The sequence below is a fragment of the Moschus berezovskii genome, chromosome 5 (genome assembly GCF_049115385.1).
Source record: "Moschus berezovskii isolate FMDL1 chromosome 5, NW_MosBer_1.0, whole genome shotgun sequence".
NCBI lineage: Eukaryota > Metazoa > Chordata > Mammalia > Artiodactyla > Moschidae > Moschus > Moschus berezovskii.
Window position 1 is genome coordinate 114,262,503 of NC_142464.1, and position 24,174 is coordinate 114,286,676.

A 24,174-nucleotide genomic window follows, 5' to 3' on the forward strand; every position below is an offset into this window, starting at 1 on the left:
TTCCGCAAGGAGGTGTGGCCGCGCTGCGCAGGCGCGCGGGGCGCCTCCGAAGCGAATTCTGCGCGCGGAAGCCCTGGAGGGAGGTGCGGGTTATAGATCCTTGAGGGAAGTAGCGATTCCACGTGCTCCTCTCGCGGCGGGTTGAAACCGTTGGCGGGCGCTGGCTGAGAGGTGAGGGGCAGTGGCCCAGAGGTCCGACTTGGAGGCTGGAGCTCAGGCTGTGAGGCGGAGGGTGGGGAGGGGTGGGCACGCTGTGGCAGTTGCCTGCGTTTCCACCGTTAGAGTCTTTCCTTTGGCTTAAACGCATGGAAGAAAGAAATGCATTTAAGTTTCATTCGTGCTCTGGAAGAAATGGAAGGAGTCCTGGAGTTAGAATGACCAGTTCCTTCGGATTTTAAAATGGAAAAGTCGGTGCCGGGAACCCGCAGAGGGGGTTCCAGGCGGGATGGTTGGTTGGTACCCCCACCGGACTGGGTTGTGCAGGCTTGCTGCATGTTGGGGACGAGGCGCTTGTCTTCTTGGAGTCTTGGGGAGCTCGATCTCCAAGGAGGAGGCCCTTAGGGCATAGTGGTTGAGAGCGCGGGGCTTTAGGGCCGGGAGTAGCTGCGTTGTGAATCCAGGTTTGCCACCAGCTGCACGTGTAGCTTGCTGACAGTTACTGAACCCCTTTGTGCTGTCAAAAGGGAATAATAATAGAACCTAACTCAGAGGATTCTTGTGAGTATTATAGGAACCAGGGCTTGGCACATAGTAGATGATCCGTCAATGTCCGGATTTTCTGCAGCCTCTGCCTTTGTGGAGAGGTTAGAGGAATGAGGTGGGGTTTGAGTGCTTGCAAGCCTACCATTCTTGCAGAGTGCCTACCTGGGACTTATTCACACATCACCCCCAGTCCCCCCAAGGCCTAACGTAGTGCCTGACGCGTCGGCTTCTACAGGTAGTTATTACACCCGTGAATCAGTTCAGTTCAGTCGCTCAGTTGTGTCCTACTCTGCAACACCAGTGAATAGATGCTGTTTAAACCACTGCTGTTGATGTAGTATGTGGGGAGGGTGTGAGACTGAAACTTGGGCTTCCAGAGACACTGTTCAACTTCTGCGGGCTTTGGCTCATCTGTCAAGTGGAGATGGATGTATCTTCCATGAGAGTCTTTGCAGAGCAAAGGAGAGATCTTGCCTGACTATATACCCTACAGTCAGGAGCTTCGGTGTGAAGGTGTACCGTGTGTGCTTGTCTGTCTTTCCCTTTCTATGCCCCTGGTTTCTTGGAGTTTTTCTCTCGGGAGGAGCTCAGGGCTAGCCTTGTTGGTCTGATGCCATTGTTTCACAGCCTGGAGAACTTAAGTCCCTAGGGCACAATGACTTGCTTCAGGTCTCAGGGCTCCCCGAAGGCTGTTGACAGCTTGGCCCTTAAGGTGGGCAGTTTTGGTGGTGATGGTGTCAGTGGGGTTTAGGTCTGTGGGTGTATGTTTGTGAAGGAATTTTTTTTTAAAGAATAGTAGGACAGTACAAAAATATGTAAAGAGGAAGGTTAAAAAATAAATAATCACTCCAAATACAAGCTTCCCTGGTGACTCAGATTGTAGAGAATCTGCCTGTAATGCAGAAGACCCAGGTTGGATCCCTGGGTCAGGAAGATCCCCTGGAGAAGGGACTGGCAACCCACTCCATTCATTATTCTGGCCTGGAGAATTCCACTGACAGAGGAGCTTGGCGGGCTACCGTCCGTGGGATCGCAGAGTCAGACATGACTGAGCAACTTCCACGTTCACTTCACAATCCCAGAACCAATTTGAGTTCACGTTATCAGGGAACAAGGTGGTAGTGTAGGCAGCCAGGGGATGGGGAGCCAGCACAGACTGGGGTGATTTTATGAAGACAGATGGGTAGATTGAGGGTCATATTTAAAGAAGCAGTGTTTGGAGGGGACTGGGAACAATATCATTGATGTGCAAGTAAGTAGACCACAAGAAATTCTACCATTGAGTAAGGATTTATCTTTCAAATCTGGTATCCTTAATTTTCCACACAATACTGTAAGGTATTAGACCCATTTTATAGATAAACAGATTCTGAGAAGCTTAGGTATCCAGGTCATTAAGTTTTTAATTGGCAGATGCAGACTCCAGCTCAGATCCTCTGGCCCTGAGTCCAGGCCCAGGTCAACAGAAGGTGGCCACCAGCTTGATAAGAGGAGACTGAGGTGCCTGAATTGCTTCACAGGTTCCCAGCTCCTAGGGATGCTGTCTGCTACCCATCAGCTCAGCACTGAGCTGATGATGATACCCATCATCCTCTGCTGTGACATGGGTGGTCTCTTTGTCCAGTGTGGCCTAGCTTAAGAATGAAAGACTTGGGGTTGTAATATTTTTTAATGAACCGTCATGACTTACATGGCACTTAGCTGGGTGTATAGGTGTCATGAAAGTCTTAATGCAACATGGTTTTATCTTACCAAAATATCATTTGAAAATGTGACTGTTTAAATTTCTTTCACATTTATTGAGTCCTGTGACGTTTGAATGAGTTGTCTTTTGTGTGTGGGAGGTGCTTGCTGTTTTCAGTTGGAGGGGCTGCATTTTCACAGGGGCGTCTTTTTGTAAGGTTGTAGCATGTCCACTTATGAAATCGCCAAACCTGTGCTAAGATTTGCCACACTTGAGTATGCTGTGCAGATTGGATGGTTTCGAGCTTGCGGTTGTTTGCAGCCCCTTCCTCCCACCACAGCACACATAACCAGTGTTTACCGCACAAAAGAAAGGTACTTCCCTGGAGGGCTGGGTGAAGAGGGATGGGTAAGCTCCTTACAGAGCTGCCCGCGGTGCAGATTAAGCGTCAGTATGCAGCCGTGGCTCTAAACAATCCAGAGGAAGGTCCTGGGAGACTGAGTTCCAGCTTAGTGTGCAAGCTACCCATTCTATCTTTGAAAAAAATCTCAACAGATTTCTGAATGTGAACATATGCCACAAGAGACCAGATGAAAATGATTGGAGAGGTATCTTTCCGATCTACATGTGACCAAAATCTAATTCTGTCCTGAATTGATGTTTACGCTGTGTGTGGCTAATCACCAGAGACAAGACATGTTTTGCACAGATATGCCGAGCCATCTTTTTTTGTCAACATCACTGACTTCATTCAGTCGAGAAATTTTGTCTCCAGCCATCCTTCTCAGGCCTTTTAATTCCTGACTTTCCGTGGCAGGCTGCATCTCTCAACTGGCTCTCAAAGCTCACTGAAGCCTTCCTCCCCTCCCCTCTCTGCCTCAAACAAGATACAGGATAGACCTCAGAAACGAAGGTTGGAAAGCTGTAGGCCATAGCTGCAGTTTGAGGGGGTTATTTTCTCACGGTCGAGTCTCACTGTGAAAGTCCTTTCAGCATTGTCAGCAGGCAGTTCAGTTTGTCCCCGCTGCCTCCAGCTTGGGTGTAAGGTAGCAGTCCATTTCTTGGTGACTGGTTTGCTCTCATTTTGAGACCAAAGTGCCCAGTATGCATGTGCTTTCAGTAGTCTGCCAACTCTTTTGCAACTCCACGGACTGTACCCTGACAGGCTTCTCTGTCCATGGAATTCTCCAGGCAAGGGTACTGGAGTGGGTTAGCCATTGCCTTCTTCAGGGCATCTTCTTGACCCAGGGACCGAAGCTACTTTGCAGGCAGATTCTTTACCCCTGAGCCACCAGGGAAGCCCGGCTGCTCTTGTTTCCTGCCAGCAACCTGGTCATCCTTCTGCTGAGAGCAGAATGCTGGCTTCGGGGGAGTGGGGCACAGTCCACGGGAGACCAGCTCACCTGGACCTGTGACTGTTTCATAAGCAGAATGCTGGCTTCGGGGGAGTGGGGCACAGTCCACGGGAGACCAGCTCGCCCCGACCTGTGACTGTTTCATGCGTCTTTCACTGTAGCCAGGTGAGAAGATGCTCTCGGTTGGTGCGCATCCCGGAACAGTCAGGCTTTCTTTCCTTTGGATTCGCTGCTCGGCTGTAACTGACCCCATGTGTAACCCTGATGGAGAGCTGAAGAAGGGGTCTCTGGGTCAGGGGCCCACACTTTATAAGCACATTAAGCAAACTGCAGGGCAAGAGACCTCCAAGAGAGACCGGCTGAGCCTCTGTAAACCCTGGAGTTGCAGCCAGGATGTCCATTTTCACTCAAGGCTGAATGGATGGGAATAGCCCTGCCCCTTTCTTCGGTTTGTCCTCTCTAGCAGTGACTCAGAAGGTGGAAGTACAGCAGAGATGGTGATGGGGCATGAGAATTTTCCACGAACCAGGAGTAGTCTCATTGGTGCCAGAGGAGTCTCAGATGAAGTCTTACCCTGAGCTGTGTCAGTGTACTTGACCCTTACCTTCATGATGAGAAAGAACATACTGGGTTAAACATTTGTTCTCAGTATTTTTGCTGTGAAACTTATTTATAATGTAAAATGACAATCTAGTGATTAAAAAAATCAAGATCTTAATGACCCAGATAGCCACAATGGTGTGATCACTCACCTAGAACCAGACATCCTGGAATGCGAAGTCAAGTGGGCCTTAGGAAGCATCACTAAGAACAAAGCTAATGGAGGTGATGGAATTCCAGCTGAGCTATTTCAAATGCTAAAAGATGATGCTGTGAAAGTGCTGCACTCAGTTGCCAGCAAATTTGGAAAACTCAGCAGTGGCTACAGGACTGGAAAAGGTCAGTTTTCGTTCTAATCCCAAAGAAAGGCAGTGCCAAAGAATGTTCAAACTACTGCACAATTCTACTCATCTCACACGCTAGTAAAATAACGCTTGAAATTCTCCAAACACATCTTTGACAGTATGTGAACTGAGAACTTCCAAATGTTCCAGCTGGATTTAGAAAAGGCAGAGGAACTAGAGATCAGATTGCCCACATCCTTTGGATCATTGAAAAAGCAAGAGCGTTCCAGAAAAACATCTTCTGCTTTATTGACTATGCCAAAGTCTTTGACTGTGTGGATCACAACAAACTAGAAAATTCTGAAAGAGATGGGAATAACAGACCACTTTACCTGCCTCCTGAGAAATCTGTATGCAGGTCAAGAAGCAACAGTTAGAACTGGACACAGAACAACAGACTGGTTCCAAATAGGAAAAGGAGTACATCAAGGTTGTATATTGTCACCCTGCTTATTTAACTTCTATGCAGAGTACATCATGAGGAACGCTGGGCTGGATGAAGCACAAGCTGGAATCAAGATTACTGGGAGAAATATCAATAACCTCAGATATGCAGATAACACCACCCTTATGACAGAAAGTGAACAGGAACTAGAGCCTCTTGATGAAGGTGAAAGGAAAGTGAAAAAGCTGGCTTAAAACTCAACATTCAAAAAACTAAGATCATGGCATTGAATTCCATCACTTCATGGGAAATAAATGGGAAAGTAGTGGAAACAGTGACAGACTTTTTTTTCTGGGCTCCAAAATCACTGCAGATGGTGAATGCAGCCATGAAATTAAAAGACACTTGCTCCTTGAAAGAAAAGCTATGACCAACCTAGGCAGCATATTAAAAAGCAGAGACATTACTTTGCCAACAAAGGTCCGTCTAGTCAAAGCTGCTGTTTTTCCAGTAGTCATGTATGGATGTGAGAGTTGGACTATAAAGAAAGCTGAGCGCCGAAGAACTGATGCTTTTGAACTGTGGTGTTGGAGAAGACTCTTGAGAGTCCCTTGGACTGCAGGGAGATCAAACCAGTCAATACTAAAGGAAATCAGTCCTGAATATTCATTGTAAGGATTGATGCTGAAGCTCCAATACTTTGGCCACCTGATGGGAAGAACTGACTTACAGAAAAAGAGCTTGATGCTGGGAAAGATTGAAGGCGGGAGCAGAAGGGGGTGACAGAGAATGAGATGGTTGGATGGTATCACCTACTCACTGGATGTGAGTTTGAGCAAGCTCCGGGAGTTGGTGATGGACAGGGAAGCCTGGTGTGCTGGAGTCCATGGGGTTGCAAAGAGTCAGACACGACTGAGCGACTGAACTGAATCTTGGAAAGTTACAGTTATTTCTGGCACACTTTTAAATGAGTTTGTGTTTTGTTGAGGGCAGTAGCACCTCCATGGACTTTTTAAACAGTAGTTACGTGCAGGTGTGGACCCACTGAATCATGGGGCAGTGCTCCGGACACCTGGGTTTGGGAGCCCACTCCAGTAGTTCAGCACCCAGCACTGGGACACCTGGAAGGGTTCTGTGGTTTCTGATTGCTCCAAAAGGGGGCCACACCTGCTCCCGTCCACTGACACTGAGGCTCACATCTGCATTTTTAACACCTGTAGATACATGGTTATGCCTGTATGAGTGCTGTTTGTTCTTAATGATTTTTAGGTCTCCTCCACTTTCTAAACTTTCTGTGATTCCCCTTTGGCTGTGTTCTTATTGTATTTGGGGACTTGGAGTACTTTTAAGTGCTCACCTAGAGGCAGTAGAGAGAGACTGCACGTGTGCACTTAAAGTTATTGGAAACGTCCCCAAACTTCATCTCTAGAGCCAGCCTGCCAAGTTTAGATCCTGGTTCCGCTACTCCATGACTTTGGACAGTTTCCTTAGTATGAGTCCCAGTACCTCGTGTAAAGTGTGAAGGATGACAGTCCTTCCCTCATAGGGTTGCTGTGAGGGTTGAAGAAATCCATACACGTAAAGCTTTTAGAATAAAGCCCAACACGTGGTGAGCACACACTCAACCAGTGTTAGCCATGTTAGTATTGTTGAATACAGTTTTACTTATGTGATGGTAAAGGTTAATGTAGATTATGAATCAGCTTTGATTCTGTTATTTTCATGTGAAGAGTTAGCTGTCTGAGTGAGCTATTTGGAAAAGAAGTTTCACAGTACAATGATAATTATCTTTTTTCCTTTTTAATTTTTTTTTTTAGGACAGGGCTTAAAACCCATCTTGGGTAAAAAAAAATTTAATCATTTAGCTAAAAATGGTATTTTTTACATGCAATGCATGTGGTGAATCGGTGAAGAAGGTGCAGGTGGAAAAGCACGTGGCTCTTTGCCGAAACTGCGAATGTCTTTCCTGCATCGACTGTGGCAGAGACTTCTGGTAAGTCCGTGTGGATCCGCACTGAATGTACAGACCAGTTACGGGATCGTTGGTTCCACAAAGCATTAAAAAAAAAAAAAAAAAAAAGCAAGAGGCAAATTTGAGGAAAGAAAATTAAGAAAAAAATGTAGTCCCTGCCGGGACTATTTGCTGTTTAAAGGTGATGCAAAGAGAAGACTCAGAAAAAAAGGGAGTTGTGGGTTTGGTCATAATCTGATGACTTCGTGGCACTTGCTGTGCTGTCCTTGGCACCATTACCAGACCCAGGGAGGTGACCATACGCAGCAGGGTTTCCGGGTGTGTTGTGCTGATCACAGTGAAGCGATGGATTTACAGACCGGAAAGTGAAGTTATTCATTCACAGTGGAGATACCTGGGAGAAGAGACTCGGTCCTCCCCCAGAAAATCAGAGGTGATGGAGGGAGTGAAGCTCCCGGCCCCGTGTGTCAGGTGCTTCCAGTGAAGGGGTCTCTGGTGAGGTGAGGACTGAGGGGAGGGGGCAGGATGGGTCCTGCCCATCCACTGTTTCTCAGGGAGGGTCGTCTGCAGTTGGCTAATCTCATTCTTGCGCTGATTGCCTTCAGCTTCAGAGGGTTCAGCTTTTGGCACGTGGGCCCTACTGGCCTTTGTAGCATTTGAGGGATATTTGCAAACAATCCCTTTTAATTTCATTCTAAAGCAGTGATTTAAAAAAAAAAAATGTTTGGAAACCGATAAAGTCTTTTTTCATACCTAATCCTAGGAGGAAGGATATACAGAAACAGGTGAAAATTGGGCTGTTTCTCCTTAAGGGACTTTGCCCCTGACCTCTTCTTAGTATTTCCCTGAGGACCCTGTAGAACTTCAAAGTGATCATATAAGACAGAATCAAGTGTCCTTTTTTTCCAAGACTCCCAAGATCCAGAACTTTCTCATGACCTGATAATACCATTTTATACCACCTTTTAACTTAGTCTACAGCTGATTATTGATTGTTCGGTGTATATTACCAGGAAACCCTACAGGCTTTGTAACTTAAGATAAAGCCACCCTGTTGCAGAGAATTCTTTTTTATTTAGTGACTATTCACTTATGACTTAAAAAAAATACTGCCTATCAATATGATTTTAAGACATTTGTATATAAAAATGGGTAGAAAATTTGGTGGTGGGATTTGAACAGTTGGGAGGAAGGAAAATGTGATGTGACCAGGAGGTTATCAGCGTAGTAAGTGAAAGGGGTGGGGTGGCCATGCAGCGCACGGGTGGGAAGGTGAGTGTAGACTGCATGCCAGCTTTACACAGAGACTCTGATTTGGGAATCACTGACGGTGGAACTTTCTCACTTTAAGGGGCGATGACTATAAAAACCACGTGAAATGCATAAGTGAAGATCAGAAGTACGGTGGCAAAGGGTATGAAGGTAAAACACACAAAGGCGATGTTAAACAGCAGGCATGGATTCAGGTAAGGTCTTCCCAATTCATCAAGAGCTTCATCTGTCACCTGCTTTCTTGGGAAACCTAGATAGCCAAGAATTAATGCCTCCTATGCAACCCAGTACTTTCACAGTGTTGTACGGCCATCACCATTGTCCGTCTCCAGAACTGTTTCATCTTTTGATAGAGGTTACATCTGAACCTGTAGCTCTCTTTAAGTAGTGTTGACATCTTAATATTGTCTTCAGTTCTTGGACATGGAATGTCTTTCCATTTCCTTGTATCTTCTTTAATTTCTCTCAGCAGTGTTTTTTAGTTTTCAGTATATATGTCTTTTGCCTCGTCGGTTGGTTAAGTATCCCTAAGTATTTTATTCTTTTTGATAGTATTATAAGTGGAATTGTTTATTAATTTCCTCTCCAATTTGTTCTTTGTTTGTGTAGAGAAATGCAGTTTGATTTTTGAGGGTTGATTTTTGTATCCTGCAACTGCTGAACTTAGTCCTAAAGATGCTTTTTTGTGAAATCTTTTGGGTTTTTGACATGTAAGACCATGTCTGGGAACAGAGATCATTTTACTACTTTCTTTCCAGTGTGGATGCCTTTTATTTCTTGCCTTAGTCTCGGGGAGGTAGTGAAGGAGAGGGAAGCCTGGTGGGCTGCAGGCCATGGGGTTGCAAAAAGTCAGACATGACTTAGCAACTGAACAACAACAATAAATTGCCCTGGACTTTCAGCACTCTGTTGAATCTATAAACACAGACATTAGCCCAGAATCTGGACTTGAGGTGTGAACCCAGTGGTTTGACTTTCATGAAACTTGTCTATTGATTGTTTATTGCTTTTATCTTCCTTTTTTGTAGAAAATTCATGAATTAATAAAAAGACCCAATGTCAGCCCCAAAGTGAGGGAACTATTAGAGCAAATTAGTGGTTTTGACAACGTTCCCAGGAAAAGGGCAAAATTTCAGGTATGTATTTGACTGGACTTCCCTGAATGCGGACGTGGGGCCCTTGGTGACAGCTTATGTACGCCTGTCAGCATATGTGATGAGTGAGGTTTTTTCCTTTTTTCTTTTTCACCCATATAGAATTGGATGAAGAACAGTTTAAAAGTTCATAATGAGTCTGTCCTGGAGCAGGTGTGGAATATCTTTTCTGAAGCTTCCAGCAATGTAAGTCCGATCTCACTCTAGACTTGCAGTGTGGCAAAAGTGGTTAGTAAAAATGAAACGGGAATGTCTTATTTTGGAGGTCAAGACAGCCTTCTTTTTCAGAGAGCCTCTCTGTGCCTTCATTAAGGCGAAGGAATACACTGAGTGCACCGCAGAGAAGATTTCCGTATTGTGCAGAGAAGGGCATTTAATCCCCATGTTTGATAACAGTACCAGCTGACGTGACTTGACTGGCTTAGATGTCAGGTAGTGGGATGATTGGAAAAGAACAGGAGCTGTGGGTTTCTGACAGACCCGATTTGAATCCCTGCTTTGCTCTCGGGCATTTTATTTAACCTCTCTGAGCCTTTGTTTCCTTGTCTTAAAGAGAGGTGGATCCTTAGACTCAGTAGGGGCTTCCCAGATGGCTCAGTGGAAAGAATCTGCCTGTGGTGCGGGAGACCTGGGTTTGATCCCTGGGTCGGGAAGATCCCCTGGAGGAGGGCATGGCAACCCCCTCCAGTATTCTTACCTGGGAAATCCCATGGACAGAGGAGCCTGGTGGGCTACAGTCCATGGGGTCACAAGACTCAGACGTGACTTAGCGACTAAGCAACAACACAAAAGACTCAGTACTTAATGTGCCCGATACATGTCAGGACCTGAACAAAGAAAAGCATCTCAGGTGGGTGGTAGTGGTAGGAAGGAAGAATAAACAGGGTGAGGACAAGAGAGGGTGACCAGATATTCTGATAGGTGTGGGGTGAGGGGTCGTGGCCTAGTATTAAAGCAGATGAGGGTGTACAAGCCTCCCAGCTCATGCCCAGCAGGGCGTGGGCGCTTGGTCAGTGCTGATCTCCTTTCTTCCGGTGGCCAGAGGGATTGCTTGGAGCACATCAGTAGACCACCTTCCGAGAAGATGCTTTCATCCGAGAGGCCCCAGATGTGGAATACACCTGTAGAAAGTTGTAGTGTGACATCTTGTAGGCACGTCCTTGCTTCCGTTGTTCAACATTTTTTTTCATTAATTCAGTTGTACTTTGCCCCTTCTTGGAGCTTATATCCCATCTGAAGGCATATCATTAGTGTTTACAAACAGCAGTGGGGTCCGACTGGTCTTTTATTCTCCTCACAGTTGTCAGCAGTTGGTGTGCTTTATGCAGAGAGAATAGTTTTGACCACAAATGGGGATAAAAAATGAAACTTTCTCTTGGCAGTGTATGTAGCATTTGTCTCTAAACACACAAATTGGCCCTGTGAAACTTTATAACCAATCATTCAATTGGCACTTATGTGGCACCTATTTTTTTAAAGGTTATTTGCATTATTTTGGGCTTCCCTGTGGCTCAGCTGGTAAAGAATCCACCTTCAGTGCGGGAGACCTGGGTTTGATCCTTGGGTTGGGAAGATCCCCTGGGGAAGGGAAAGGCTACCCACTCCTGTATTCTGGCCTGGAGAATTCCTTGGACTGTTATGTCCATGGGGTCGCAAAGAGTCAGACACGATTGAGTGACTTTCACTTTCATTATTTTAACTAACAGTCATAAAAGTTTGTGGTTATTTAGCTTACTCCAGAGTTCAAGAAATAGAGTTTTTCAGTTTCATTTTTGAAGCTGTGAATATATTAAGAATTAAGATAACCAGTAAGCAGCTTGTGGTAAACTCTGAGCTCTGCAAAATGCAGCTTGTTGTTGCTTTTGGGCGGTGAACGTCCCGGCACATTCCTGGAGTTGGGGGTGGAGATGGTGCCAAGGCCCTGAGGGGTGTTGGGCTGGAGGCTCTGCATCCTTCTCAGGTGAGACACACACTGCTCCGGTGCACAGCGCACCTGGCCACTGGGGGCCCAGCCATCCTTGGACCTGGGTCCCTCCCTCCAGAGCTGTCTTCTGGCAGGAGAGACCGGCAGCTGCTCTAAGAGCTGATGCTGTGATGTCAGGTGGTGACACAGGCCAGGAGGAAATGGGAGGCAGGGGACAGGGCAGACAGTGAAGGAGGGGAGAGCCTCGCTGTCAGGACAGAGGCAGTCAGGTCGTGTCTGAGGAGACCACGTGGGAGGGGAGCCTGGAACGAAGTAGGAAGCTGATGGGCAGTGAGTTTACTCACTCATTCATTGAGTGGCTGCTGGGCAGGTCCGTGTGTCTCCCTCCCTCCTTCCTTCCTTCCGCCCTGTCTCCCCTCTCTCCCAGAAGCTGGGGCGCAGGGGGTGGGCTTGGTTAGGAAGTGGAGGCGGGGCAGCAGCTGGAGACTTGGCTAAAGGGGGCAGGCCTGGGGCTGCGGTGCTCAGACTCTGGTGGGTTGATGCTCACGACACACCATACCACAGGACAGAACTTGTAGGACAGGGCGAGGTGTCTGGTCCCCCTGCCTCCTGAGTCCTTTCTGAACTCATCGCCTGCCTCCCCCGCATGTGCCTGGATGATTTGATCTCTGAATTCTTACTGAGAAAATGGCAGTTGTTTAGTTTAGTCTCAATACCCTAAATACTACTCTTTAAGCCTATGACTATGTCTTACAGACTTCGTGAGCTCAGCAGAGTGCTTGTACAGGAGTGAAAGCCAGTCCTCCTCCATTTGGTCCCCTCGTGACCTCACCTCTGAAAGGAGGAGGACTGTCCCCTGGCCAATTACTTAACAGAGATGAAACTTGACCGTGAGTCCAGTTGTTTGCAGGACGCCTGCAGCGGCCCCAGAGCTGCAGATGCTGACTGTGGCCCTGCCTCTCCAGACACATCAGGGCTCGTGTAGCAGTTCAGTGAATTGCTCCACGTCCTCTCTTGGGAACGAACGGGTAGGCATGGAGGCTGCAGCATATTTATAGTCAGTGCAGCAGGCAGTGGGGCTGGCTGTGCTGAAGTCAGTCAGTTTGAGTCAGGTGGTGCAGTAAATGGGAAGTTTGTCTTATTCCAGCGTATGTTTCCATGGTTCCATTCTTGATGTTCCACCCAGGTGTCCCTCCCTGACGTTCCTCTCAGGGTAGCCATTCATCTAAACAGTGATGGTGATAAGGGCACCTCTGTCTAGTCCTCAGGAGTTTACAAAACTCTTCCTGTACATCCAGCTGCTTTCTCAAGCTTAGCTTTTCTCATTTCTCATTTTATTGATACATGAACTGTATCAGGTAGGTGTCACCAACTTTTCTTTTTATAGATGAAGAAACAGGTTTGGAGCAGATAAATAACTTGCCCTGAGTCACCTGGCTAGTAGTGAACAGAGCTGGAATTTGAACCCAGGCCTGCAGATGCTTAAATCTGATGCTTTCTGGCACATCAACGTGCACATTTTCTATCTATCAGGCGGCTAGTGAGCCAGAATTAAAGGTCTGGCTTTTCTGTGACATTCAGATACTTCATTTTTCCAGTGGATTGAAAATATCTGTTAAAGGCAGAGAGGAATATGGGCTGGGGGTGGTTTTTTCTCATTTTGTATATATATGTTGCTACGTGTAAGCTATGGGGTTGTGGGGGTTGCAGTTATAAAATGGTAAGTAGTAACAGTTTCCTTAGAGGAATTTATTCAGTAGATAAAATGATGTGTGTCTGAAATGAGTATTTATGTGTTTCTTGGTTTTGCTTAATAATAAGGAACCTGTCAGTAAGGGGCCAGATCAGCAGCCGGCAGAGCCAGTGACCAAGCCTTGTGCAGAGAACAACACCGAGGTCCCGTCCTCCAAAGCAAACAGCAGCACAGAAGAGCCAGCAGAGGCCAAGAAGAATAAGAGAGAAAGGAAGGCAGAACGGCAGAAGAACAGGAAAAAAGAAAAGAAAGAACTAAGACTAGAAAACCACCAGGAGAGTGCAAAGAGTCAGAAGCCTAAAAAGCGCAAAGCGGCACAGGAGGCTGAGCAGGAGGCGGCTGATGGCTCCTCGGGGACGAAGAGCCAGAGGAAGAAGAGCAAGACCGAGCCCGCCCAGGACGGGGCGGTGGATGGAGGCGCCAAGATGGGGCAGCAGGCAGACGCCAGTCCAGGGAAACGAAAGCGCAAGCACTTGGAAGGTTTGTGGCTCACTTATGCTCCAAGGGTTTGTTAAAGAATGTTTGAACTGTGTTTTGGGGATGGATAAAAATGTGTCAGACCTTGCCCTTTGAAACCACTCGTGGCAAACAGCATGACATTTTGAAGCAGGCCAACCTGGGTTTACTCCAGGGCAGGTGATACCACCTCTCAACTGTCCATTTTGTCATCTGCCTTGGAGGACAAGCCCCCCCCCCCCCCGTCCCTGCCGCCTTGGGGCTGGGGTGCTTGGGGGCATGAGCAAGGTGATGGGTTGTTTTTTTTTTAGGGGCCTGGCCTTGTAGGCCTCTCATTAAATGGTTCAGTTCACTCAGTTGTGTCCGACTCTTTGCGACCCCATGAATCACAGCACGCCAGGCTTCCCTGTCCATCACAAACTCTTGGAGTGCACTCAAACTCATGTCCATCGAGTCGGTGATGCCATCCAGCCATCTCATCCTCTGTTGTCCCCTTCTCCTCCTGCCTCCAATCCCTCCCAGCATCAGAGTCTTTTCCAATGAGTCAACTCTTCGCATGAGGTGGCCAAAGTATTGGAGTTCAGCTTTAGCATCATCCTTCCAGTGAACACCCAGGACTGATCTCCTTTAGAATGGACTGGTTGGGTCTCCTTGCAGTCCAAGGGACTCTCAAGAGTCTTCTCCAACACCACAGTTCAAAAGCATCAATTCTTCGGCACTCAGCTTTCTTCACAGTCCAACAATCATATCCATATATGACCACTGGAAAAACCATAGCCTTGACTAGATGGACCTTTGTTGGCAAAGTAATGTCTCTGCTTTTTAATATGCTGTCTAGGTTGGTCATAACTTTCCTTCCAAGGAGTAAGCGTCTTTTAATTTCATGGCTGCAGTCAGCATCTGCAGTGATTTTGGAGCCCCAAAAAATAAAGGCTGACACTGTTTCCACTGTTTCCCAATCTATTTCCCATGAAGTGATGGGACCAGATGCCATGATCTTAGTTTTCTGAATGTTGAGCTTCAAGCCAACTTTTTCACTCTCCTCTTTCACTTTCATCAAGAGGCTTTTGAGTTTCTCTTCGCTTTCTGCCATAAGGGTGGTGTCATCTGCATATCTGAGGTTATTGATATTTCTCCCGGCAATCTTGATTCGAGCTTGTGCTTCTTCCAGCCCAGTGTTCCTCATGATGTACTCTGCATATAAGTTAAATAAGCAGGGTGACACTATATGGCCTTGACATACTCCTTTTTTTATTTGGAACCAGTCTGTTGTTCCATGTCCAGTTCTGACTGTTGCTTCCTGACCTGCATATAGGGTTCTCAAGAGGCAGGTCAGGTGGTCTGGTATTCCCATCTCTTTCAGAATGTTCCACAGTTTATTGTGATCCACACAGTCAAAGGCTTTGGCATAGTCAATAAAGCACAAATAGACGTTTTTCTGGAACTCTCTTGCATTAAATGGTAGGCGCTGTTATAAATGTAAAATTTTTTTTTTTTAATCTTCTTAATGACTTAGTTGAAGCAGATTCTAAGAAGAAAGAGATTAAGCTCCCAGAAAATTCTGAGGATGGAGAACCAGAAAACCATGAGGCTCCTGCAAAAGGTATGGCTGCCGTGCTTTGCAGCTCTGCCCTCTGTAGGTTGGGGGAGTAGGGAAACGGTTGGGCCCGTCAGGTGGGTTGTGCCCTCTGGATGCACGGGAAAGAGTCTGGAGCCAAACCCGTGCTCCAGGGTGTGACTCCAGAGTAATAGTGAGCACTCTGTCAGTCAGTCTCACAAGGGTCTCTCCAGCTTTAAGGATAGAATGTAGAGCCGTCTGGATTGGAGACGTGTATTGTCTTTGGAGCTTAAAGTAAGCCCCAGTTCTGTGACCCTGCTTCTCTTGTTTTTGCCTCTTATCACTCCCATAGATTGTACCCTGAGGTCCAGGGTACAGGAACAGGCTTGACTGTTCCTCCTCCCTTCTCTGGGTCTGTCCCTCGTGTCCCCTTGCTTGAAGCCCCATGGCTACCCTCACTTTCAGCCAAAATATGCACTTGTCAGACTCCAAAGTGAAAGTGTACGTCGCTCAGTCATGTCCGACTCATACGGTCCATGGAATTCTCCAGGCCAGAATACTGGACTGGGTATCCTTTCCCTTCTCTGGGGGATTTTCGCAACCCAGGGATCGAACCCAGGTCTCCCACATGGCAGGCAGATTCTTGACTAGCTGAGCCACCTGGGAAGTCCAGTTCAGTTCAGTTCAGTCGCTCAATCTGGGAATGGGTTCTTTGTGACCCCATGAACCGCAGCACGCCAGTCCTCCCTGTCCATCACCAACTCCCGGAGCCCACCCAAACCCATGTCCATTGAGTGTGTGATGCCATCCAACCATCTTATCCTCTGTCGTCCCCTTCTCCCCCAATCTCTCCCAGCATCAGGGTCTTTTCAAATGAGTCAGCTCTTCACATCAGGTAGCCAAAGTATTGGAGTTTCAGCTTCAGCATCAGTCCTTCCAATGAACACCCAGGACTGATCTCCTTTAGGATGGACTGGTTGGATCTCCTTGCAGTCCAAGGGACTCTCAAGAGTCTTCTCCAACACCACAGTTCAAAAGCTTCAATTCTTCCACGCTTAGCTTTCTTTATAGTCCAACTCTCACATCCATACGTGACCGCTGGAAAAACCATAGCCTTGACTAGATGGACCTTTGTTGACAAAGTAATGTCTCTGCTTTTTAATATGTTGTCTAGGTTGGCTCCTGTTAAATGCTGTCTCCTCCGCAGAGCTATTCCCACTGCTCAGACCCGGAACACTCCCAGGCCTGCCAATAAGAACAGGCCTGAGGGCTCAAATTGGATTTGAGACTTTATTCACGGAAGTTCAATAACTGCTCCAGTTTAGTTAGGTTTCTTAGCTTGTAACTTTGTACATGTGAAGTTTTTTTTAACTTAAAATTTTTAGTTCTGAGATATTGTAGATTCATGTGAAGTTTTAAGAAATAATTAGACTTCAGGGATCCTTCTGTGGCCTTACCCAGTTTCCTCTGAGGCCAAGACCTCCCACCACTGTAGGACAAAACTCCCCTGGGTGTTGGCCTTGAACAGTCAAGAGACAGACATTCCTGTCCCCAAAGGGAATGCTCCCACTGCCCTGTTACAGCCACGCCCACTCTCCTCTTACCCCACACCCCCAGAGGTCAGCCTGTCCCTTACTTCCTTGTACTTCCTCTTCCATGTCCCTTACTCTCCATTTTGAAATTGTGTCATTTCAGAATGTGACATAAATGGCATCATTTACTGTGTAACGGGCTTCCCTGATAGCTCAGCTGGTAAAAAATCTGCCTGCAATGCAGGAGACCCCAGTTCGATTCCTGGGTCAGGAAAATTCCCCTGGAGAAGGGATAGGCTACCCAGAATACCCAGTATTCTGGCCTGGAGAATTCCATGGACCCCATAGTCCATCGGTTTGCAAAGAGTCGGACACGACTGAGCGACTTTCCGTTGAGATTGGCCCTTTTCACTCAGCCTCATTCTCGGGAGAGTCTTCCAGGTTGCCGCACGTCTCAGTGGTCCATTCCTCCGCCCCGTGAGCAGCGGTCTGTGGTGTAAGTGTCCCACGGCTTGGTTATCCGTTCATCTGTTGATGGACATCTGGGTTATTTCCGGTTCGTGGTCCTGATGAATAAAGCTGAGGAAGCACTCATGTAGAGGTTTTCCTGTGTCATGTTTTCTGGAAGAATGTTCAGGAGGTGCCATGGCTGTGTGGTACATTACTTGCATGTTTAGTTTTTTAAGAAACAGCCAGGTTTTTCAAGAGTAGCAGTACCGTGTTGTATGCCCACCAGCAGTGTGTGAGAGATCCAGTCTCCCTACACCCTGGTCGACATTTGGTGGTGGAACTGGGTTTGTAGAGCAAGTTTTTGGTCTTGATGAGGCCTCATGTGTCAGTTTTTCCTTTAAGAGATGATACTCCTGAAGTTGTCTAAGAACTCTTTTCTGGCCTTAAATCCATGGAGGTTTTTTTTTCTTTCTGTTTTTTCCTTAAATGTCTTCTAGTTGCATATTTTACACTCAAGTCCATGATCCATTTTGAGTTAATTTTTCTGAGATATGAAACTTGGTTGCAGGTTTATTTCTTTGCTCTTCAATATCTGGTTGGTCCACACCATTTAAAAAGGCAGTCTTTTCTCTCAGTGAAGTGCCTTTGTCAAGTATCGGTGTGGGTCTGTTCTGGGTTCTCTCTCATTGTGTGCGTCTGTCCGTCCACCACACACTCTTGACTAGAGTAGGTATATCCTAAGTCTTGAAAAGGGGTAGGCTTATTCTCACTTTATTCTTTGCAAAATTAGAAGATTTAAAATAATCTTGCCTATATCTATAAAAAGTCTTGCTGTGATGATAAAGGAATTGGATCAGTTTGGGGAGAATTGATCACTTTATTTACTGTCTTCCAAGCCATGAACATGGCATGTCTGTTGATTTAAATCTTTGATTTCTTTCATCAGAATTATGTATCTTCAGCATACTCGTCTTCATCTTCCTAGAAGCAAAGGTTCCCTAGATGAGTCCTAGCCTGCCGACAGTCTATGCTTTGCTTACTGTGTTTAGACAGCCCCTTGATCTTAGCAGATCCTTAGTAAATCTTGAGTTCATTAGATATAACTCATGTCTTTCTACAGGAATTTGTAGGACAGTGGTACTTAATGATAATTAGTCTTTCTGCTCACTCCGAGAATGAGTATTGTAGACGATAGTCAGTGCCTCTCGGCCACTGTGATTGGACAGGTCGGGTGCCTGCTACATGGTCCTGTGGCATCCTGATTGTTCTGGTCTTGTTCATTTCCTGTGTAGCAGATAGGCAGTGCAGAAATGAGGCTCCAGCGAGACCAAAAACTTGCTCTGCAATCGTTGCACCACCACCACATGTTGACTGGGGTGTAGGGAGACTGGGTCTCACACACAGCTGCTTCTTAACCCTTCTGGTAGTACCACAAAGCACAGTATTTTACCAGTTATTTTCTATATTGTAGGTAAATTCAACTGGAAGGGAACTATTAAAGCAGTTCTGAAACAGGCCCCAGACAACGAAATAACAATCAAGAAGCTAAGGAAAAAGGTATGAAGAGTTTGAATCAGGTATATAATGCTGGGAAGAATCAGTTCTGTATGTCAAAATGTATAGTTTTGTTCTGTTTTTTTTCTACATCTGAAACGCTGTAAAATTGTAGGTGACGTTCAAGCTTCTCCTTTTTAGCCCTTCAGGGTGCGGGTGGGGATGGAGTCAACCCCCATCCACACCTCCTCAGCCAGAGCAGCGTCGATGTTAAATCTGAAAATTACTGCTCTAGATATGTTACTGTATTTTGATTATTCCAGAACAGTGGTTTTTTTTTCCTCTTTGTAATTTTTTTTTTACTGGTGTCTGACATAGGCGGCCAGGTGTCACACGTGTGTAGCTGTGTGAATTGCCACAAGCAGGACACCCCCATGTAACCAGCTCCTGGGTTCTTTGATTTGTCACTGTCTGCTGTGTTGGGGGTCAGAGAACTAACACTGGATAAATTTTCAGGACAAATACCTATTTGACCACTGTTTTTCTTTGTGAAGGTTTTAGCTCAGTATTATGCAGTGACAAATGAACATCACAAATCTGAAGAGGAACTCCTGGTCATCTTCAATAAGAAAATCAGCAAGAACCCCACCCTGAAGTTATTAAAGGACAAGGTCAAGCTTTTAAAATGAACATTTTTATGTTTAATAATTGAGTCCATTCTGTTGATCCCTTTCCTTTCACAATTGTTTGTAGCAACTCGAATTTTGCTTTCCAAAGCTGTATTTTTAAGTTAAGAAAAAAGTATATTTTTGGTAGAACTTCTATTAAAAATAAAATATATTCTTATCCCAAGTTCTAATTCTGTAGCAGTGAAAATTATTATACTTAAAATATTCTTGTATGGTAAATAGTACCAAATGTGACAAGTCAAAAAATAACTTGGTCAGACTAGGAAGCATTTGTTTTTGTCACGTCATTTTCTAAACATTTAGAGGGTTTACGGGGGTTAATTTTTTGTGTGGTTTAAATGTATGTGTGAGTTGCGGGTGTTTCACCCAGGAGCGGTCGAAACAGCCCTTCGTGTGTAATACCCTTGCCCAGCCAGGAGTTCTGCTCTTCACTGGGGATTCCTATGTAAGTCTGGTCTGTGCACTCTGACCCGGTTCATCTTCAGCCACAGACAGATTGGTCAGTGACTAGATTTGGGGGGTGTGGCCTGTGACCAAGTATAGGGAACCAGCTGTGTTAACAATACAGCTAATCCATCGTCTAGCTGTATTACCGTTTCAGTGCCCTGGTTAGATTGGCCTCAGTCCTCGTCACTGTGCAGGAGGAGAGCCAGGCCACTTTCTGATACCTGAGTAGGTGTTGCCCACGAGTCCCTCAACAGCTGGTGTGTGTGGTAAGAATCACTCCTTTGGGACTTCCCTGGTAGTCCAGTGGCTAAGACCCTGCGCTCCCAATGCTGGGCTCCATCCATGGTCAGGGAACTGGATCCCACATGCCACAGCTCAATTTCCCACACGCTGCAACGAAGATTGAAGATCGTGCGTGCCGCGACTAAAACCCGGCACAGCCAAGTAAATTAAAAAAAAAAACTTAAAAAAATAATAGAATAAAATTTAAAAGAAAAGAATCACCCCTTTAACCAGTGTTAACTATCATCCTTAATACCTCTTGCTAGAGGTGAAAGCAGGAGTGGGGCATGGAACGAGTGTTGGAAGGATTAGGTTGGAGAGGATGAACAGGAGGAAGCACAGCAGGGCAGGTGGAGACACGCCGTGGGCCTCCGAGTCTCAGATAGGCCGGCTTACCCCGGACCTTCCCCACGTTCTGCTCTGACGGGCGAGCTGCCGTGTCGGGGCTGGATGCAGGGGCACTGTGTCCGAAGGAGGGAAGACTCGGGAGTCAGGCCTGGAGTCAGGCCCTGGCTTGTTCCCTTCATTGTTAACCGCTTTGAACCTCACTCTTCATCCAGGCAGTGAGACAGTGAAGGGTGTTCTCGGGTTGCGATTGAAGGAACGAATTTGTGAAAAGCTGACAGCACCGTACCTGGAGCCCAGAGGCATCTGTTCAGTGGTTGCCATCACTACTGTTAGCAAGAACAACTTCTGAGCCAAGAACAGCTTTAGACAGTTTGCAAGTAAAGAGGAAAAAGTGGGAAAGTGAAGCTTGACCCAGAACACGTGCAGGCGTGCTGAGTCGCTTCAGTCGTTTTGGACTGCAACCCCATGGACTGTAGCCTGCCAGGCTCCTCTGTCCGTGGGATTCTCCAGGCAAGAATACTGGAGTGGGTTGCCATGCCCTCCTCCAGGGGATCTTCCCAACCCAGGGACTGAACCCGCATTTCTTACATCTTCTGCGTTGGCAGATGGGTTCTTTACCACTCGCACCGCCTGAGAAGACCCAGGACACAGGAGCAGTGCAGAGCTCTGCGTCCAGCCCAGGAAATCTTCCTGTTCCAGGGCTGCAAGGAGCAGAAACAAGCGCCGCTGTCCTCCCAGGCGGGGCAGGTGTGCAGCACTATCTCCTGTGCGTTCGAGCACCACGTATTTCAGGATTTGTGTGGATTTTTATTCTTCGTCAGTTTTACTGTCATGCCTTTAAGGCAGAGTGCAGCAAATGTGACAAAAAACACATACTTGAACTGGGGTGGGTCCTCACTTCTGCCATCCATCGCGTGGGGTTGGCTGTATCAACGCTGGCAGCGCACTGGGCCTGGAGAAGGTAGTAGTAGCCTCTCAGCTCCCTGGTGAAGCACGGCCAGCAGGTGGTGATTCTGAGGGTCAGAGTCATGGTCACGTGCCTCTTCATTGGAAACTGTAGTTGGAGAGAATGGCTCCTGTGTCTGCTGTTGCCCCATGGCTCTAACTGCAAAGCACAACCCATAGATCCTTTCCGTGGCCTTAGCTCAGAAACCACCCTTTAGTCAGTTGCTAGCTTGACTTGAATTCAAACACACACGATGTTAGAGCTCCGGGAACTTCGGAACCAATCTAATGTTTGTTTTGGGCTTTATAGCTTCGTTTTGTCTCAGTTGAGAGTAAGATTGGATTCTGTGTTCTGCTGTCCCCTTGCTGGTCTGATAGGTCTGGTACTTGGGTTTCACCAAATCTCCCAGGGATGCATTTTGACCCTTCATTAAAAATGTTTTTGATTCATTTCTTTATAGTATTCCTGGTTTTGTCAGCTGGCCATTTTCTGTGATTCTGTTTACAAACAGGATTTGAGAGAAGAAATTTGCCACTTCATGGCAAATAGATGGGGAAACAGTGGAAACAGTGGCTGCCTTTATTTTTCTGGGCTCCAAAATCACTGCAGATGCTGATTGCAGCCATGAAATTAAAAGACGCTTACTCGTTGGAAGGAAAATTATAACCAACCTAGATAGCATATTGAAAAGCAGAGACATTACTTTGTCAACAAAGGTCCATCTAGTCAAGGCTATGGTTTTTCCAGTGGTCATGTATAGATGTGAGAGTTGGACTATAAAGAAGGCTGAGTGCCGAAGAATTGATGCTTTTGAACTGTGGTGTTGGAGAAGACTCTTGAGAGTCCCTTGGACTGCAAGGAGATCCAACCTGTCCATTCTAAAGGAGATCAGTCCAGGGTGTTCATTGGAAGGACTGATGCTGAAGCTGAAACTCCAATACTTTACCCACCTGTTGCGAAGAGCTGACTCATTGGAAAAGACTCTGATGCTGGGAGGGATTGGGGGCAGGAGAAGGGGACGACAGAGGATGAGATGGCTGGATGGCATCATCGACTCGATGGACATGAGTTTGGGTAAACTTGGGAGTTGGTGATGGACAGGGAGGCCTGGCATGCTGCGATTCATGGGGTCGCAAAGAGTCAGACACGACTGAGCGACTGAGTTGAACTGAACTGAACCAGTACTTTATGGTTACTGGAGGGGCTTCCCTGGTGGCTCAGATGGTAAAGAATGACAGGAATGCAGGAGACCCGGGTTTGATTCCTGGGTCAGGAAGATCCCCTGGAGAAGGGAATGGCAACCCGCTCCAGTATTCTTGCCTGGAATACTCCTCCTCCTGTCAGGAGGAGCCTGTCAGGCTACAGTCCATGAGGTCGCAAAGAGTCAGACACAACTGAGCAACTAACACACACATGGTTACTGGAACAGTGTATATTTAGCCTTTATCCCTCCTTCTAATTAAGTGTTCAAGATGGTTAGAATTGGCCTTCTAAGTTTCTATTCTCCTTAGAGCAGGTTGGATTTCTCATTTACACAGGTACAGAAGTGTTACTTTAGATTGATTCCTAAACTGCACCCGGGCAGGAGGCTGGTTGTGTAGTTCATCCTTGTTCTCTCTCCAGTAAGCTGGATTTTGGCAGAAAAGCTGGTCCTCGTGAGAACCTTGCCCCTTTCAGCTTCAGACAAGGAATCATTGATCATAAAGATGTAGTGGGTTTTTCCTTGAAAAGAGGCTGTTGGGAAGTTGTCTTATATACACTGATTTTTGCTTTTCCTCACAAACATGTTTGGACCTGAATCCTCCAGTACCCGTGGGTCCTGTGGTTCTGCTCTAAACTCTGTTGATGAAGTCATTCCAAGTCACAGGAACTAATGAGATAATTCCAGAGTGCCCACCCTGGACTGGAGACAGAAGACCCTGAAGCAATCTCAGAAGTCCTGGGGGGTGAACTGGTTGTAGGGTGTGCCCAGGGAGGGAGGGAGTCATGCTGCCTAGCATGGGGCTGGAGTGGTTGGGTTATCACTAGCCCCCTGGATTAAGTGGCGTGCATTTATTAACTACTTACTGAGTGGGGTCATCTTTCTCCTGCCTCAGCCCCCTCACTGTAACCGAGCAGGACCATTGAAGCCTTCCCTGAATAGACACCCCCCACCACCCATGTCCCCCACAAAGGAGGCAAAGAATAAATTTTAATCAGAGGAGTGAGAAAATGTCAAATAAGACAGAATAATCATACTTTAAACATTAAACAAAGTCAAGGACCTTTAGTTCTTCCTCAAGGACTATAGATAATATTCTGAGACATGTCTTTTGAGCTGTTTTGCAGATACTAAGACCCCCACCAGATGGAAAGGTTAACTGTATGCTGACCACAAGCATGTAGACCCCCATCCAGTTGGAACCTAGAGATTGATGATACTGACTCCTAGTGACCTCACCACCAACCAATCAGAATGTCCATGAGTTGACCATGCCCTGTTCCCTGAACACTGTAAGACTCTTCGCTAACCCCTCCAGTTGGGGACATGCAGTGTAGAGGACATTAGCCCACTTTGGGCCCCTTTGCCTGGCAAAGCAATAAAACTGTTCTTTCTGAAAGTGAAAGTCGCTCAGTCGGGTCCGACTCTTTGCAACCCCATGGACTATACAGTCCATGGAATTCTCCAGGCCAGAATACTGGAGTGGGTAGCCTTTCCTTTCTTCAGGGGATCTTCCCAATCCAGGGATCAGCAAAGCAATAAAACCATTCTTTTCTACTTCACCCAAAACTGTCTCCAAGTTCCCATTTGGTACTTGGGAACAGAGGCGGAATTGTAGCAACATCA

At 46.6% G+C, this 24,174-nt stretch overlaps 1 protein-coding gene across 2 annotated transcripts; it reads left to right on the forward strand.

The window, feature by feature from the left end:
- Positions 1 to 17: 17 nt before the first annotated feature.
- Positions 18 to 19,494, forward strand: LYAR (Ly1 antibody reactive). 2 transcript variants are annotated; one of them, XM_055434865.2, is made up of 9 exons: positions 18 to 171; positions 6,888 to 7,063; positions 8,394 to 8,508; positions 9,343 to 9,450; positions 9,571 to 9,654; positions 13,214 to 13,625; positions 15,118 to 15,204; positions 18,613 to 18,698; positions 19,190 to 19,494. In XM_055434865.2, the coding sequence occupies exons 2-9, from the start codon at positions 6,942 to 6,944 to the stop codon at positions 19,322 to 19,324; spliced, it is 1,149 nt and encodes a 382-aa protein (XP_055290840.1). In that variant the 5' UTR covers positions 18 to 171; positions 6,888 to 6,941; the 3' UTR covers positions 19,325 to 19,494. The 2 variants fall into 2 exon arrangements, with proteins under 2 accessions (XP_055290840.1, XP_055290841.1); XM_055434866.2 differs by lacking the exon at positions 15,118 to 15,204.
- Positions 19,495 to 24,174: the final 4,680 nt, after the last annotated feature.

What these genes read in the sequence shown, in the direction of transcription:
- LYAR (XM_055434865.2), top strand. Translation starts at nt 6,942, where the DNA reads ATGGTATTTTTTACATGCAATGCATGTGGTGAATCGGTGAAGAAGGTG. An exon ending in AACAGCAGGCATGGATTCAG is followed by an intron (nt 8,509 to 9,342) that starts GTAAGGTCTTCC and finishes CCTTTTTTGTAG; the next exon opens with AAAATTCATGAATTAATAAA. An exon ending in TCAAGAAGCTAAGGAAAAAG is followed by an intron (nt 18,699 to 19,189) that starts GTATGAAGAGTT and finishes TTCTTTGTGAAG; the next exon opens with GTTTTAGCTCAGTATTATGC.